Raw genomic sequence first — 16,032 nt, 5'->3', positions numbered from 1 at the left:
TGTTCAATAAATTAAGCTTCCTTTCCACTTAAGCTAAGCTATGGGAAGTCTCATTTATTCAATACCCTGAAAATAATAAAGAACTGATCAATGATATCAGCAAAAATCATGCATTTGAGCACAATATATAGTATGTGTGGAATGTGTTGGCATGTATGTCAGTGTGGATGCATCATGTGTATGAGGAAGGTACTTTCAGGGGAGGAAGAAAGTATTTTGCATCATAAACTTACACAAGGATCTCATTCAATTCTGTATAGAGGCAGCCTATAAAATGCTCTGCTAGCTTTGCACATCATGAGAAGGACTGTAGCACTTCTTTTTAAACCTTTTTCTACTTTCAAATCTATATTTTAATAGCTCCGTGCCAGATTATAAAATAAATTTGTATTTTGTCCCGATCCTGGTTATTTTCGGTTCCACGTCCCAACAGTAACACCAGATCTGTACAGAAGAGCTAGCCCAGCTTCTCACTCACAGCACAGGGGGCATAGAAGGGACTGAAACCCAACATTCACACCGCGGGTGCGGGCAAATTCACGACTCCTCCATCCCCGATTCCTGCACAGCAATTAACTACTTTAAATCCGAGCTTTAACGGGAGCAGCCATGGATACTGTTGCGTGCCCGGGTTCCCGAGCGCCGGCTTTCCTTAACTCGTTGGATAGAGCCCATCAGAGACTCGACCCCTTAGCAAAGACAGAACTACCCTCTCTCTACTCGGCGCCGGGGGGGCAGCAGATCCTGGCACCGGACAGTCTTCCCACCCCCGCCAAGCTGCGTGCCCGCAGCTCCCCGGTCCGGGCGGTGCGCACGGAAAGCCGGGCTGAGCCCTGCGCTCCCCGCGGGCCCTTCGGACGGACGGCGGTCACCTCCGCGCCGCGCCGCGACCGTACCCCCGAATCCCGGGCGCAGGCGGTTGTCATAGCCATCCAGGAGACTGTTGAGGATGCTGGTAAAATTCTCCGGCCACAATTTCTCCTCTTTCTTGCTCTGTCCCGGCGGCCCGGTGAGACTACGAGGCAAAGAGGCAGCAGGTGAGCGGAGCCGCCGACAGCGGGCGCGGGGCTCGGGGCAGCGGTACCGCCACGAACCGGGCCGGGGTCGCCCCGCCGCCGGGGTACTCACCACGTCGCCAGGCACAGGCAGTGTAGGAGGGCGATGGAGAGACCCGAAGACATGGCGATGGCTGGCTCCTTGGCAGAAACCATCTTTGCATGCCATACTTCACGCCTGGGCACGTTGTCCGGGGCGGGGGACGGCGGCGGCTCCGGCAGTCCCCGGCGGCCCTACATGCGCGGCGCCCCGGTTGCCAGGAGCCGGGCACGGGCGGAGAAGCGGCGACTTTCCCCGCGCCGTTAACTCTCTCGGGGCAACAGGCACCGGTCCTCGCCGCACCCGCCTCCGGCCCGCGCCGCCCCGCCCCGCTCTCCCACCCGGGCAGCTTCAGCCCCCTCCGGGCGGCCGGGAGATGCCCAACCTGCCCGAGAGCTGCCTCCCGCCCGGGGGAGGGCGGAGCGGAGCCGCGGGGGAGGCGGCACTCAGCCCGCCCGTGCCCTTAGGGAGCCCTGCAGGCCTCGTCCCGGCGCTCCGTGCCTCGGGCTCTCCGGGTCGAGGAGATGCTGCGGAGGATGTGTGCTTATGTGTGAAGATGGATGGTTTCTTTCCCCACCACGTCCTAGTGAGGTCTGCAGCGTGAAGTCTTCATTTGCCCTGGTCGACTCCTCTCCCGAAGGGGGAAACAAAGCTGAGAGCTGGGAGAAATTCCCAGCGAGGGTCCCTTGGCTGCTGCTAGCAGTGTAACAGTGCTAGATGAGGGAAAGGGCTGTGACTTCAAGGTTAAAACAGAGCGCGCCTGAAAGGAATGGAAGCTAGTGGGCTATCCCACACTTCTGGAGGCAGAAATGCCAGAATGAGGGACTTGTGTCACGTTGTATTTTCTTTTTTTCCTTTTTTTACTTTCCTATAATTAGGAAAGCCAGGTTGGTGACCCAAATAATTTCCATTATTTAAGGTCCAAGGGATTCTGCAGCAATTACTGTAAAACCCACTCCAAAGCATTGCTTTTCTATCAGGGACTTTTGGGAAGAAAGGGAAGAGATGTACGGAGTGTTTTTGCCTCACACACTTACACTGGCAATGAACAGTTTCAGACCAGATATGCTGCAGAATCCTTTAGATTTGGAGGCTGGTCTGCATGTTAATATCAAGGAAGATGGTGAAATTTGTTGTGCCAGAGCACATGGATCAGGTACTGTAATTGACCTCAAGACTACAGTACTGTTTATGCTGACATTATAAGGCTTTATGCATTACATGCTACAGTATCTCCAAGCACTGAGATGCTTGATTATCCTTGGAACTACTGTACATGAAATCTTCCTGACTGTATTTAGAGCTTGTTCCAGCTAGGGTGCCCTTTTCTGGTTGGAAAACAATTAAAGCTGTGCTTCAAATCCATTTAGCTTGCTGATGTTGTTTACCTTTAAAAAATAATAAATAAATAAATAAATAAATAAAAATAATTGAAAAAAAAAAACTCCAGGCACTCAGTTCTGCTTCCAATTTTAAAAGCTCTATTTAGGCCTCTGCAGATTATGAGTCTGCTTCCTGATATTTTAACAGAAGAAATGCAGACATTTCCCAGCAGTGCTCTCCTCGTAGGTACAGCCACTGTGTTTTGCATGTTCCTTAATAAATAGAAGGCACTGGGCACTAAGGTGGTCTTATCACAACAGAAAGTACGATTTTTTTAATTTTTTTTTTTTTACTCACGACTTTATCCCACTTGAATTTATCTTCATGGCAGACTGAAGAACAGGGCTGAATGACTGATTAAGTGATAAGTACTACTGTGATATTGATTCCAGTTCTGACCAAAGCTAGGTCAATGTTTAAAGAATTAATTTGTTTTCAGCTACTCCACCTTTCCTCTCCTATCTGAAACTTGTCTTTTCTGCCCCAAGTCCTCCTAGATACTCATTTCCTGAATGTCTTGCTGGAATGATGAATGCTGTGCAAAAACTAAATGTGGACAGCCAATTTACGGACAGCGCATGTAACTCCGTGCAGTATTTACAAGCCTGGACTATGGTAGGATGTCAATCCAAGGTCACTTAGGACTGTGAAAGCAGTCCGTTTAACTCCACCCAGGTAGAAACCAGCACACCAGCAAATGTTTACCTGGCTCCATTAGCAATCTGATCAGGGCTGACAGCAGCAAGGATGAGCAGCTCTTCAGGAGGCTAATTTCCTACATTAGTTAAGCTTGCCAGCATTAATCGGCCTTTTGTGTATAAACGGATGTAATTTGTTTCTCTGGACTAGTCTTAGTCCCCGTGAAAGACAATTGGTTTTTTTCATGTCTCAAAGCTTGCTTTCATGAGGCAGTTTTTGCGATGAGACTCTGACTTATCAAGGAAACGAGTGGTTGGTGTCGCCATGTGATGGCGGGCATCACTTTGTGGGAAGTTTTACATTTGAAAGCATTTTTTTGGAGTTGTTTGCCTTCGAAAGAGAGTGCTCAGGAGTGTTTACTGGCGGAAGATGTGGTCTGTGACCAAATAACTGTTACGGGAGACTGGGGGATGATACCATTATATCCTGCAAAGGAAGGATACAATTTGGCGTCTCACTGCTCCTTCTTGTCTGCTGGCAAGGAGCAGAAGATGGGAACAAAGAAATTCCTGCTGAAATCCAAAACACGGGAGCTGTCACACCAAAAAGAACTGACTCGACCACTTTGGACTTATAAAGAAGTTTGTACCGTCGTTAAGAAAATTGAAGAGAAGTCGTTGTCAACCGGACAACACAACATCCAACAACCCATCGCTACTGGAGATCAGCGTCTCAGCTACGAGCTACCTCAGAATCCCAGTGGTGATTATGTCTCTCTTGCTTTCTAGAAAAACTTCTTGCCCTTATTTCCTATCTCCACCCTTCTTCCCTTCTCCACCTTCCTAAGCAACTAGAATTTGTAATAAACTAGTCGGGCTAACATTTGACCCACTGTGTCATAATCTTGCTGTTGGGTACACATATATCAAAAGATCCTCCTTTCCCATGTTACAGAATGAACTATTACAAGGGAGTACTTAGAAGTGTTCTCCAGTAAAGAGAATTGCTACTTTTACAGTCCCCTGTAAGAAAAAGTAATCCCATGCGGCAGAACAGTGAGATTAACTGCTTTAGAGATATCTCAGAAAAATGTTGCTGGCAGAAAACAAATTCACAAAATTAAAGCAATAGATGATAATTAAGAAATGGGAAGAACTCTGATGGCTGGTCAGAGATAGAGGACAAAACCCAGCTCTAGCATCTGCTGTGGAAGGAAGCCAACAACATCCTGTTGGAGCTGGGAACATCCTTGGGTTTAAATTGTTTATTACATGTACAGACACCTGTGTGAACCAAAATAGACAAATTGAGTGTCATTTACTAGTAAAGATGTCTCCAGCCAAGTGTCCTGAGAAGCATTATCAGTCAGCCCCCTCACAGATCTGTGCCTGGAGTCACAAGAAACATGGGGGCTGCAGGCCCAGTAGTTCTGCTACAGGTAGAAAATAAACTCAGTCATTGTCTTTCAAGAGATTCAGGGATCCAGGTTCTTTAGAACAAATGATAATACTGATATTGTTTGTCTTCTCAGCAATGGTAACATTAGTTTGAAAGATCTGTGGCTGTACCATGCCAGGGCACCAATAAATAAGTACTCCTAGAATATTCTCAGATTGTTTTTGATAAGAAGAGGTAGACATGGAGCCTCTCTGTCACACTCTGCCTGCTGCACAGTATAGTGATGTAGAATGAAGTGCTATTTGACTTCATTTACTCCCCACATGTGTGCTAAAACTAAATGAGAAATCTAGATTTCTCTAAATCTAGAAAATTAGAACATATAGATGCTTACCAGCAGTTAGTATCTCCCTTATCATGCACTATAAGTAATTTACTAAGACTAATATTGAAAACAGAAACCACTATCCTTGATCTCTGAATAAATGCATCACCCATAAGCTGCTGAAACTTTTAAAAAACGAGGCTTGAAGGGAACACAAAATAGACCAGACAGAGATTAAACAGCCCTGTAAAACAGATATATAACTTCTGAATACTTACTTATGCCTTTTGATATATCCATTGTCCTGGCTACTTTTCAAATTTGAATCACACATTTAGTGAATTCCAGATTTTTTTGTAACACATCTGTGGCATAGACGCATACAAAAACTCTCAGGATGATTATTTGTCATCAGCAGATATATACTGATTAAAACAAAACAAAACAACCTACTACTTTAATCATCTTTGATCACTTCAAAGAATTTCTGGGTCATAAAGTCTCTTTAAAAGACTGATGACTTGAAAAAGGTTTTAGTGGTCACAGTCTGGACTGCTGGTCTCTAAATATGTTTTCTGAATTCAGCATTTTCTCAGCTTCTTTAGCTCTTACCACCAATTCTTCCAAAATTTCTCCCAAGATATCTCACCCATCATGGACTATTGTAAGAAGGGGACTATTTTTGCCCAGCACCATATGCTCAGAAAGTACTTGAATAACTTAAATAGACTTTTTTTACTGCCCCTGTGTTGATACATCTTCCTAATGATTTCTGATGAAGTAGATATTCTGGCCGTGCCTCAAAAGCAGCTTTAGCCAAAGCTATGGAAGAATGTTTTATTTACCACTACATACAGAGCAGCCGGAAAAAATTTCAGCACTCCTCCCATTTCTACTTTACTATCAGATTAAGTGGAAACAAAAAGGAGGTCGGTACTTTGCTTGTGAAAAACATTATATAGCCTTTCTGTCTTTTTTTTAAACCTGTAGGCTCCAACAACTTTGCAGGTTGTAGAAGTAAAATATGTGTTGCAACCTTTTTTCCCAGAAAATTGACATAATCTAGTCCTGGCATCACATCCATTAAGACAGCCAAGCTTATTTGGAAAAGATTGAGAAAGTATTTAACTCCATTCCTTGGACAATAATGGCCCACTCTCACTGTTTGGTAAATAACTAAAAATCACATGGATACCTTTTCTGTATTTTGTAATTTCTATTTTTTGATCCCCTCCTTGCACCTCATCATGAGTGCAAGGGACCTTTCATTCTTTCCTTCCAAATCCACACAGATTAAAGAGATCATGGGAACCTGCCAAAAAAATCTGCTTTTGGCTTTATCAAGACTTTGATCTAGAACTCAGGAGATACCCGAACCAACTGTTCAGGGTGGAGTGTCAGTAGGGAGTCTGTGGACTGCAGGACCTGATGTCAGTATGGTTATCTTTAAGCAGTGTGGGTTCTGGGTCTGTTGACTGCAATTTAAGTTCTGCTTAGGGAGTGGTAAAATAGATGCTTCAGATCTTTCCATCTCTTCTTCCTGTTCAGCTTTCCCTTCCCACAGTAGTTCTGTCATTAGCCTATTTCCTTCAGGACTGCACCAGCTTATTTTAGTATTTGATTATGAAGTTGTTAACTCCAGTTTTAAAAGAGTCCCATTGAATGCATTGTAGTTATTACCAGATACAGTTCCTTCTCTCAAGTTTAGATTGGCTAAGGATTAGGAAAAAGAAAGCACTATTGTTCCTATTTTGCTGGAAAAAGAGCTTAACTGACAACACAACTCCATGGAGAAAATTTGCAGCAGAGCAGGCCTGCTGGGTCCCGGTTCAGTTCTCTAATCACCACCTCAGATGTCTTTTCAGAACACAGCATAAGATCTATGTAAAACTGTAACCTTCAGCAGGCCCTGCTTTGCTTCACTTCCATGGCCAGAACTCCTACGAAACTACAGGAGCTGATGCCGACATGCACTTAGCTATATATTTTTTCCTCTGACATATGGTATTTACAAGGCTGTTCTACAGTACCATGGTTATTTTAACACACATGTCCTCGATACCTTGGAATAAGGCTAGAAATTCCTTGGAGTACCAAATATACATACATATATATATATACACACACACACATATACAAGCAGATATATATACATACTGCTATTACTGATTGCAATAGGATTTATGCGGATTCCTCTAGTGATTGACACATGGATTTTTAAGAAGGTAAGTTGTGAGCTTCCTATTTAAGAGGCCTCTACAAACTGCATTGGAATAGTGCTTTTGGAAGCACTTACTGCAGGAGCAACCAGTTTGGGGTAAAAAGTGTTGTCAGCAAGAAAGTTTTACAAATTTCTTGTGCCACTCTATTTCTCAACTCATCATGCACACATACACATATGATGGGGCATATCACCAATCTACTTCATGTCTGCATCAGGTTTCTTCTTATCCAGGGGTCAACGGGTCACAGCCACCTTCCCAGTGTCAGAAAGGGGGAAAAAGAAGATCTCCTGATTTCAGGCTCAAAAATAGGCATTCTCTCCTCATGCAGGGGAAAAATTAGAAAAAAGATTTCAAATTAGAAAAAGGGATGTGACGAACATGGCAACCAGGGTTATGGGGAGGAATCTGGGAAGCCAGTGCCCTATACCCTACCCTTCCCTGTAAGAGCTGCCACGTTTAACAATAAACTTATCAAAAACTGGTTGCTGTGAGCAACAGGAGCAAACCTGCAGCTTTCAGAGGCATCAGGCAGAGGGGATAGAGTAGCTGCATCCCACTGCTGCTGCCTGTTGCTAGAGACAATGAGAGAGCGCAGAAGCATCAATAAGCGCCCTCCCTGGAAGGCTTCGTGTTCCTGCTCATTACACATCTATTAATCTCAGAAGTGCATGAGTCATGGGCAGATGAGTTAAACTTGCCTCGGGAACCATAGGTCTGGCTGCTGACTCACACTGGAGCTGATGGCAACCACTCCAACGATTCCCTCCCTGCCAGCATGTTGCCAGGCTTGCTAGGTCTCTCATAGGCAGGTGAGCCTTGTTTATCTTTAAAAGAGAGAGAGGCAGAGCACAAAGTCTCTGGGTTGCGAAATAATTGAGAAAAAGTCTGAAAAACTCACCTAGGTATTTTAAAAGTTGTTGCATAAAGAATTGTGAAGTGGGACTGACTTATGATTCTACAAAGCCTGGGCTGGAAGTGTGTGCTCTCTTCCCTCTTAGAGTTGTCCCAAGAGTGGCTAGCCCTGCTCAGTACCACCTCTGTGGTATTCCTCAGCAATGTTCAGGAAAGACATATTTGTTTTGTTTGTTGGGAGAGGACAAGAAGCACTTTTCCTCACTTCTGCTCTTTTTGTTGTGTCAGGCATACACATTAAAAGAGAGACATTCATTTCTGCCTTAGAAAATACACAACCTTTGTATCATAACATATTAAGAAATATTACAGCTGTAGAAGGAACAAGATATACAGTCATCATAAGGTGCTCTGTGTCTACCTTTTTACAAGAGAATCTTGCAAAGTTGTTCATAAACTGCAGTCAAAACTTTCCTTATAAGGATAACACCTCTGCACTAAATAACCATGACATTTAATGTCACTCATGTTAGGTAAAAAAAAGTACTCCCTTTAACACACTTGAGCTTAAAAACAAACACAATGAAGTCTTTATGACAAGCAAGCTACTGAGCAGACTTTTGCAGTGGCCCAGGGTGTCTGTAAAGAGCTGAGAAAATCAGCATTTACAGCTGTACTTGTAATCTCTGCTGACAAAGGCAAAAATTACCATTGCAGTAATACACTTGATCTGTACAAGACACACAACCTATCTGCTCTTCATTACCATCTGGTGGTTGCTGCACAGAGCGGCATTACTTCTGTCTCAAAATGTTACTGAGGGGAATTTCCATCTTATCACCAAAAAGGAAAGGGTGCTGTGAGAGCACAGGAAGGATGGCTTTGTCTTGCAGGCCCAGTAAACTGTGACAAAACAAGCAGGTGGAAGAGAAAAAGGAAATTTAAAAGCATCTGGTTGTACCTTGGCATTTCAGCAAGTAATTTAATTGTACCTGTATACCACCTGCTGTGGAAGGCAAAGTGCATTGTTCCCTCCTACTCACAGCAGTGGCAGCTGACACTATTTTGCAAGGCCAGGTATCTTGTTGATTGCTTCTAATAACTAGTTCCCAGATTTTTTCTAGTACTTACTGAGAGAGGATTTTTTACAAAGGCATCCTAGCAGGGACATTATTTCCTCTGCAGTGAGCAGGAGAGAGGTAGTCCCACTGTGCAGCTCTATGGGGAGCCAGTTAAATTCTTGTACAGTCTGTAGTCTCATACCAAAGCTAGAAGGGCCACTAAATATGAAGCTGCCCCTTACCCACAGGCACTCAAATGCCTCTTTCTGCAGACAAACATTGCTTTGAAAAGGATAGAGTGCCTTGGCAGCTAGGCACTACCTTGTTCCTGTGCCTTAAGTGGGATGACTGCTTTTGCCCCACGGTACACCATGACCCCATATCTTCTGTGTAGTTTCTTCCCAATCAATAGTTTCATCAGAAGGAAACTGTGCAGTGTCATTCAGCTTGGAAGGAACTTATTATAGACATTGGTCCAAAACACAGCCAACATCACATTTGTTCTTATACCAAACAAAAGTTTAATATCCATTAAGTTAGTGCAGTATCCTCTTGCTTTATTTTAATTGTATGGATCAATGGTTAATTGTTATAGCCTAGGAACAGAGTACCCCATATAAACAGGTATTTTGCACCACTGGGAATTCAAACTCTTGACCCCAGTCACATAGGGTGTTGGTCCAGATATACCAGGGGATTGATCCACTGCAGCTGCAGTATCTGTTGTTTTATGGCTCAGCTACTTTATATGTTTAATGACACTTCGGTTTCATTCCCTGTTCTGCTACTGATTTCTGTGACCTTGGCTAAGTCATTTAGGCCAAATCTTCCCAATAGGAGAACTTATTTTTAAGTGTATAGATGTATATTAAGGTTTTTGCAAGTAGGAGTGACCTAGATCTTGTGGAGTCCAAATACTGAAATCTTCATTTAAAATTCTGATCCCTGGACCTCCATAGCAGAATTTTCTATTCTGTAAGTTGTAGATGAGGCTTACATATGTTGCAGAGATATTTGAAGTTTTAATTAGTTCAAATGTGCACAGTGGCTTAAAAATGTAAAAAAATATAAATACCAAGAATTATTATCAAACGAGTCAGCATTTAAACCATATACATGTCACCATTAGTTAAGGCATTTTGTAGAGTTTGTGTCTCATTTTGGATGTTTAGCACATAATCAGCTTTCTAAATATTTCTCTACTGGACACAAGCATCAGAGTACATGAGATTAACACTGGGAAATAAACATTCCTTAGCTAATAGACTGTCTACATGAACAGGTTTCCGCAGTCCCCTCTCTGACCTCTAAACTCACTTGGACACAAGAAATGAAGCACTATGTCAACGGTGAAAATGAGCAGGTAGAAAATCCAAGGGACTAAAAATGAAGTTGAATATTCTAGAAATACAAATGCACCATTGCAGGAAGTAGATTTCAAAAGATGAATGGTTTTAACAGGATGGATGCACTTGCAAGCGCTCTTTATTTCATAGAAAAACATTAATGTATTCCATTCACCCAGGGTATTTTGGAAAGGAACCAGAAAGTTTTTCACTCTGGGTTCCCAAACTGCTCACTTGTTGAGTTTTTCTCTATGTTTATAATACTTACAGGTTCTTAAAGATTTTTGATCATTTTTAATCTGTTGTACAAATGTTCTAAATGTTCTATTTCTGAAATGAAAATTTGGATAATCTCTAGAACCACGAGTGGAATCTAAGCCTGAATGTGCTAGGTGAAGTGATGAAAATTCTCTAAACAAAGGACAAACCAACCTAAGGAGGCATTTGTCAAGACAAAAATTCATATCACAGAGAGGTTAAGAATGTGAGAAAGAACTGAAGTCCTCTCTTGCAGTAGGAAGGGGAATGCTTCCAAATTGTAAAATTAAGAATATTCACATTACTTCTTCTTTTGGCCTCCTCTGCCCACAAAGCTTCATGCAACTTCTTCTGTCCAGAGACGGGATTAGAAAATATTTGAAGCTGACCCAGTTGACATCGCACAAATTCTTGCCACTGCTCCAGGAAACTTGGGAATGCTCCCACAAGTCTCATTTCACACTTCAAAGTTTTCTGAGCATTCAGCTTCTGTTGATTGCCCTAAAAGAGACTCTGGAATGGTTCTACCCATGTGTGGTGAGCTCCCTCCCAAAATGCATGCACAGTGAATTGACCAATGAACCCTGCTGCTCAACCATCCTTCCTCTTCTCTGTGCTGTTATCCCTTGTAGAGCCTCTTTGCCCCCATACCAAGTGCTGCTGTGGTGCCAACATATCAGCAGAAGCAACTTTCCAGTTTTATGGTCTGGTTGAGTAACCTATCTGCTAGTTGTCTTCTTTCAGTTTCTTTTTTCTTATAATTCTTCTCTTTGCACTTGTTTTAGGCTTTATTTTAGGGATCTTTTTCAGATAGCTAAACACAGTACAAATGACAGGGCGTAATCTATTTCTCAGTTTATGGACTGCTTCCAGTGACTGCTGCCAGCCCACGTGACATACATAAATCACGGATTTGAGACCTGCACCCCTGCATTTGTTAAAGTGATAAATAAAATTTCTCTTTGTCTTACACCTCACTGCTGACAAAGTGACTCCCAGTTGAAGAGATTCACATGTGCTCTTTATTTCAGCAAGCAAGGAGCATATATCTCACTCATCAGATGTGCTCTTCTGACAGAAAGGGGAGTGCAAGCAGCTGTTGTGTAGGACTACTGCATTTGTTAAACTCAAGCCCACTTTGTTTTCTCTCAGCGTAGGTATGACTATACGTGGCAGTACATATTTAACACTGTCATTTTCATGGCTGTAAATCTACTCAATTGAATTCCAGAGGAATTTGCCATCAGCAAAGATACCAGACAGCCTGCAAGTTTTCAGTCTGGCAGCTTTTATTGTCTTATTTTGATGTTGTTCTAATACTCCCTTTTCAATGTGAGAGGTGAAATGTTCTGCAAACATTCTTGAAATATAACACAAATTTTAATTCTTGTCACCTTTGTCCTTGGAGGCAGCAGACAACATCTATAATGAAGTAGAATAGTAAAATGTCTACCTTTTGTGAGGTGGGTGCAATGGCAAGAAGATAGAGAACAGTTCCTGTTTGCAGAAACTCTGTTTTAGATTTTACTCTTTAGTTTTACCAAAACAAATTCTATGAAGTCTCAACTAAAATGCTTCTTCTTTTATTGAAGATGGCTATTTAATGTGTGTGTGGAACTGGAAAAGAAATTCCAAGTGCACTGAGGACATTTTTAGATAAATTTCATTTTAAAACCAGAAGCCCAGACATAGAGAAATACCATTTTTAATCCCCAGTAAGACTGAAGTTAAAAAAAAATAAAATAAAAAAAAAATAATAATAGGAAAATTACTTTAAAGAAAAGTAGTTAGGACCTTTAATATTCCAAGCACTACATAACAAGAGGGCACCAAGAGGGCAGGGGCTACCCCTAGGTAACGAAGGAGCTAAAACTACAGTTTCCATGAAGGAAGGACAAACCATTACCAGAAGAAGAAAGTGGTGTTGCCATCCTTTTGAGTAACAAGATCACAAAAAAATCAAGTTTCCCAGAGCTTGGAAAGAAATATTCTTTAATTCTAAACTTCTTGAGAGTAAATAAGGCAGAAATCTCTCTTTGCACAAAATGAAGTTCGTTTTGAGCAATATCTCCAGGTAAGTTGCTTTTTGTAACTCTGAACAAGCTAGGCTCTTACTTTTGCGAGTCACAGACTCATAAGTCTCTCTGTAGTAAGTGCATCACAACACTGAAATGGGACAAAGAGACACATTGCATTCTAGTGGCCCAGTGTGGTAAAATACTTCTGTTAACAAAATTTGTATTTCTCTATTCAGTGCTTCTAAAAAAACGTATGAAACCTGATAATTTAAATAGTTTTGCCATGAACTTCTTCAGATGGTGATGCAAAAGCAAAGCTAGAGAAAATTAATTCCATTTATCAGAAAAATATAATCTCTGTGTCATTCTAGTAAGAGTTTCATTTCTTCTACAAAATAAAATTACCCATACTTATAAAGACAGTACCAGGCCTAAAAATCTTGGTCTTCATCTACACATAGAACTTTCTACAATATGAATTAGCCTGTTTAATTTGAGGGAGCTGCTCAAAATGAAAAGATGTATGTGCTGCTTGTTCCTAAGTGTGAGTTTGCACATTACTGACAGAAACCTCAGCTGTTGGAAACTACATGAAAGAAAACACCTGAAATACCTTTCATCGGGAATGATAACATTAACACATCTCATATCTCTTCTCTATGCTATTTAAATTTCTTCTTAAAACCTGCAGTTCTGTCTATAATTTTGTCTATAGTTGCCTCCATTGTTCTGGTGACACTTAAGACTGCTAGCTGCTTGTGGTTAATACACCAAGGCCTTTAAATTATGCAAATATGTACACGCTGACTGCTGCCTGCACCTACTTTGTGACCATCTCAGCACTTGTTGAATGTCTTCCTGACTTGTCCTGGAAGCCAGGATTGTCTTTTTTATCAATCTCTGCAGCATCTGGCTCAAAGACCTCAATCTCCAAACGCTACTGCTCTTGCAATAACAACAGTCTCTCACACCTGGGATGGAGAAACAGAAGATTATCAGAATTGCTTCCTGCATGTAGCATGGAGTGGGGCATGCAAATGCACTGCTAGTGTAGGGGATCTGGCATTAAGCATGCAGTGCTGGACTACTGCTCCTCCAGAGGAAGCCAACTTTGCAATGTTAAATAAGTTAGGTGAGTGGTAAAGACATGTGGCTGGGAGATTTACAAACGGATTTCAAATTAGCATTACAGTTGTTTATTTGAAGTGACTAAAGACTCACTAAATTATTCTGGCTGTGGATATGGTAGAACAATTTTTGTCCTCAAGTTCTTATTAAATATATTCTTCTCACCTTGATTATAAAACTAAGATCAGTTCACAGTCTGAAGATCTCAGGATAAAGCACAAGTTCTCTGTGCCACTCTGCAACTCTTCTTGATTGTATTCCTGGTGCTCCAAAATCCCCAGAGCACACTTAAATTATCTCCAGCTTATTTTTTTCTGTCATCCAAGAAGACTGCTCATAAGCTGCATCTGATTCAAGGGATTACTGTAGGTGTAAAATGACAATATCATTATCTCTAGCAGATGAAATAAGTGACCTATTTTGTTACCTACCTCTTTTAAGTATAAATTATACATATTTATTTACCTGCATATGTAGTCATTTCACAGTTCATCTCACAGTTTTAAAACCAAATCATTTACACTATTTTTCACAAATTAAAAATATTCATCTAAGATTTTTATGTACTTTATCAATACAGTTACTGAAAAAAGACCATTTGCTTAGTGTCAGGTAAGAAAAAATGTATCTCTCTCCTAATTCTCATTTTTCTTTGGTGTAAGGGATATGCAGTATGACAAGCTTCCCAAGTGGGAAGAAGCTGTCTGATAATAAATAATCCAAAAAGCCCAAGCTCCACTTTGCTTTATGTTTGTTGATAGCTTTTTTATTTATTTATTGTCATATATGTTTTCTGCACACACTGTTACAATGTAATGCAATTTTGCTAATTAATGATGTTGCTTGCACTCTTATCTCCAGTCCTGATTTCACCTAGCAATTCTCCCCACTGACTGAAGAACAGCAAGTCCAGTTAGAGCACCTGGGTTACGAGCATCTCACTTCTGCAAGTCCTTAGGTCCAATTATTCAAGCCAGTCAGCATCACACATATTAACCTTCAAATATGCATCTCCACATACAAAGTGAAACGAGTGAAGCATGGAGCTCCTTGTCTCCATTTGTATCAGAATCATGGGGACAGGGGTTGCTCTCCTTCTACATTTAAGATGGCATAAATTACCACTAAAAAGAGATGTATAATCATCACTTCTGCAATGTTTTTTTGTTTTGTTTTGTTTTGTTTTGTTTTGTTTTTTTCCTAGTTTCATTAAAAGTCCTTCTTACAGAATGCATACACTGAGAAACATGAAGGATTTACACTGGCTTTTTACTCTCTCTGATTTCCAAATGGAAAAAAAAAAAAAAAGACCATTAATACATTGGAAATACTTCTCTGTATGAGAAAAAAAAAGTTGCCTCCTGAAAGTCTATGCACAGTGAAAGAGAAAAATGAAAATACAATTGGCCCATGGAGGTTTTTTTAATTGTACTGTGAGACTGTATTATTTGTGCTGCTTCTAGTGAGCATGTAACGTGTCTCAGAACACACACACAGAAAAGTTCTTGCTATTAGGTTAAAACTAGATGATCTCATTTTTTTCAGGCTGCTAATATGATTGTCTCAATATGCTTGAATCTCGACAAACATTTTCCCCACTCAGAAATTCTGCTTTCACTAACGTACTTCAGAATTTCCAAGAAGTCTTATTCCCAAGATACACGTCTCTCTCATTGAACCCATCAATACTAAGCCCAGTGTGGAAATGAACAGGAGAGGAATTTGATATTATCGTTAGCAGTGTTTTAAAGAGCAGCCTGATTTCCAGCACTGCAAAGCAGCACAGACCAGTGCAAAGCCTCACATCCCTGCCCGTCTGACTTTTAGGGCACTCAGCCAGCCCCATGAGCCCTGAAGACCACACAGGAAACCCACTGGGTTTCACTTAGCCCAAGTGGGAGAATAAAATCCAGCTGGAGCATATGTAAACCTGCACTACTCTATTCTGAATCAAGTTTATTGGTTGCAGAAGAGGCTTCAGTTTACTCACTCATAAATCAGACCATCAGGTGTCTCATCATCTTTGAAAGCTTTTAGAACATGTCTGCGACAATACAAAGCCTATGAAAGTTGGCCTATTTGCCACGTTCACTCATTTTGGAGGTCACTGTTTCTTTGTCATCGGTGTTAAAGAGCTGTAGAAGGCAATTAGGATGTTTCATTTTTACTGTGAGATGAGATTCTCCTGCACTGGTGGCCTGAAGAATTACACCCTTTATAGTAATGGACCTTTTGCAATGAAAACAGAACCTCAGTATTCTTTACACATCCTATAAAACCACAGAGCGTTTCAGATGGTAGTAT

The 16,032-nt window shown here is 41.4% G+C and overlaps 1 protein-coding gene across 1 annotated transcript in view; it reads right to left on the bottom strand.

The window, feature by feature from the left end:
- Window positions 1-1,263, bottom strand: part of GABRA4 (gamma-aminobutyric acid type A receptor subunit alpha4) — a 34,848-nt gene extending 33,585 nt beyond the window's left edge. The window contains exons 1-2 of the mRNA XM_065737070.1: window positions 1,129-1,263; window positions 897-1,015 (exon numbers count right to left, since the gene is read on the bottom strand). Of these exons, the coding sequence (XP_065593142.1) occupies window positions 897-1,015; window positions 1,129-1,211 (202 nt within the window). The 5' untranslated portion in view covers window positions 1,212-1,263. The remainder of the gene's footprint in view (window positions 1-896; window positions 1,016-1,128) is intronic.
- Between the last annotated feature and the right edge of the window lie 14,769 nt (window positions 1,264-16,032).

This window comes from Cyrtonyx montezumae, unplaced genomic scaffold (genome assembly GCF_038088225.1).
Source record: "Cyrtonyx montezumae isolate F1298 unplaced genomic scaffold, pur_monq_1.0 scaffold_2, whole genome shotgun sequence".
Classification (NCBI taxonomy): Eukaryota; Metazoa; Chordata; class Aves; order Galliformes; family Odontophoridae; genus Cyrtonyx; species Cyrtonyx montezumae.
This window is presented reverse-complemented; position numbering and strand designations above follow the sequence as displayed.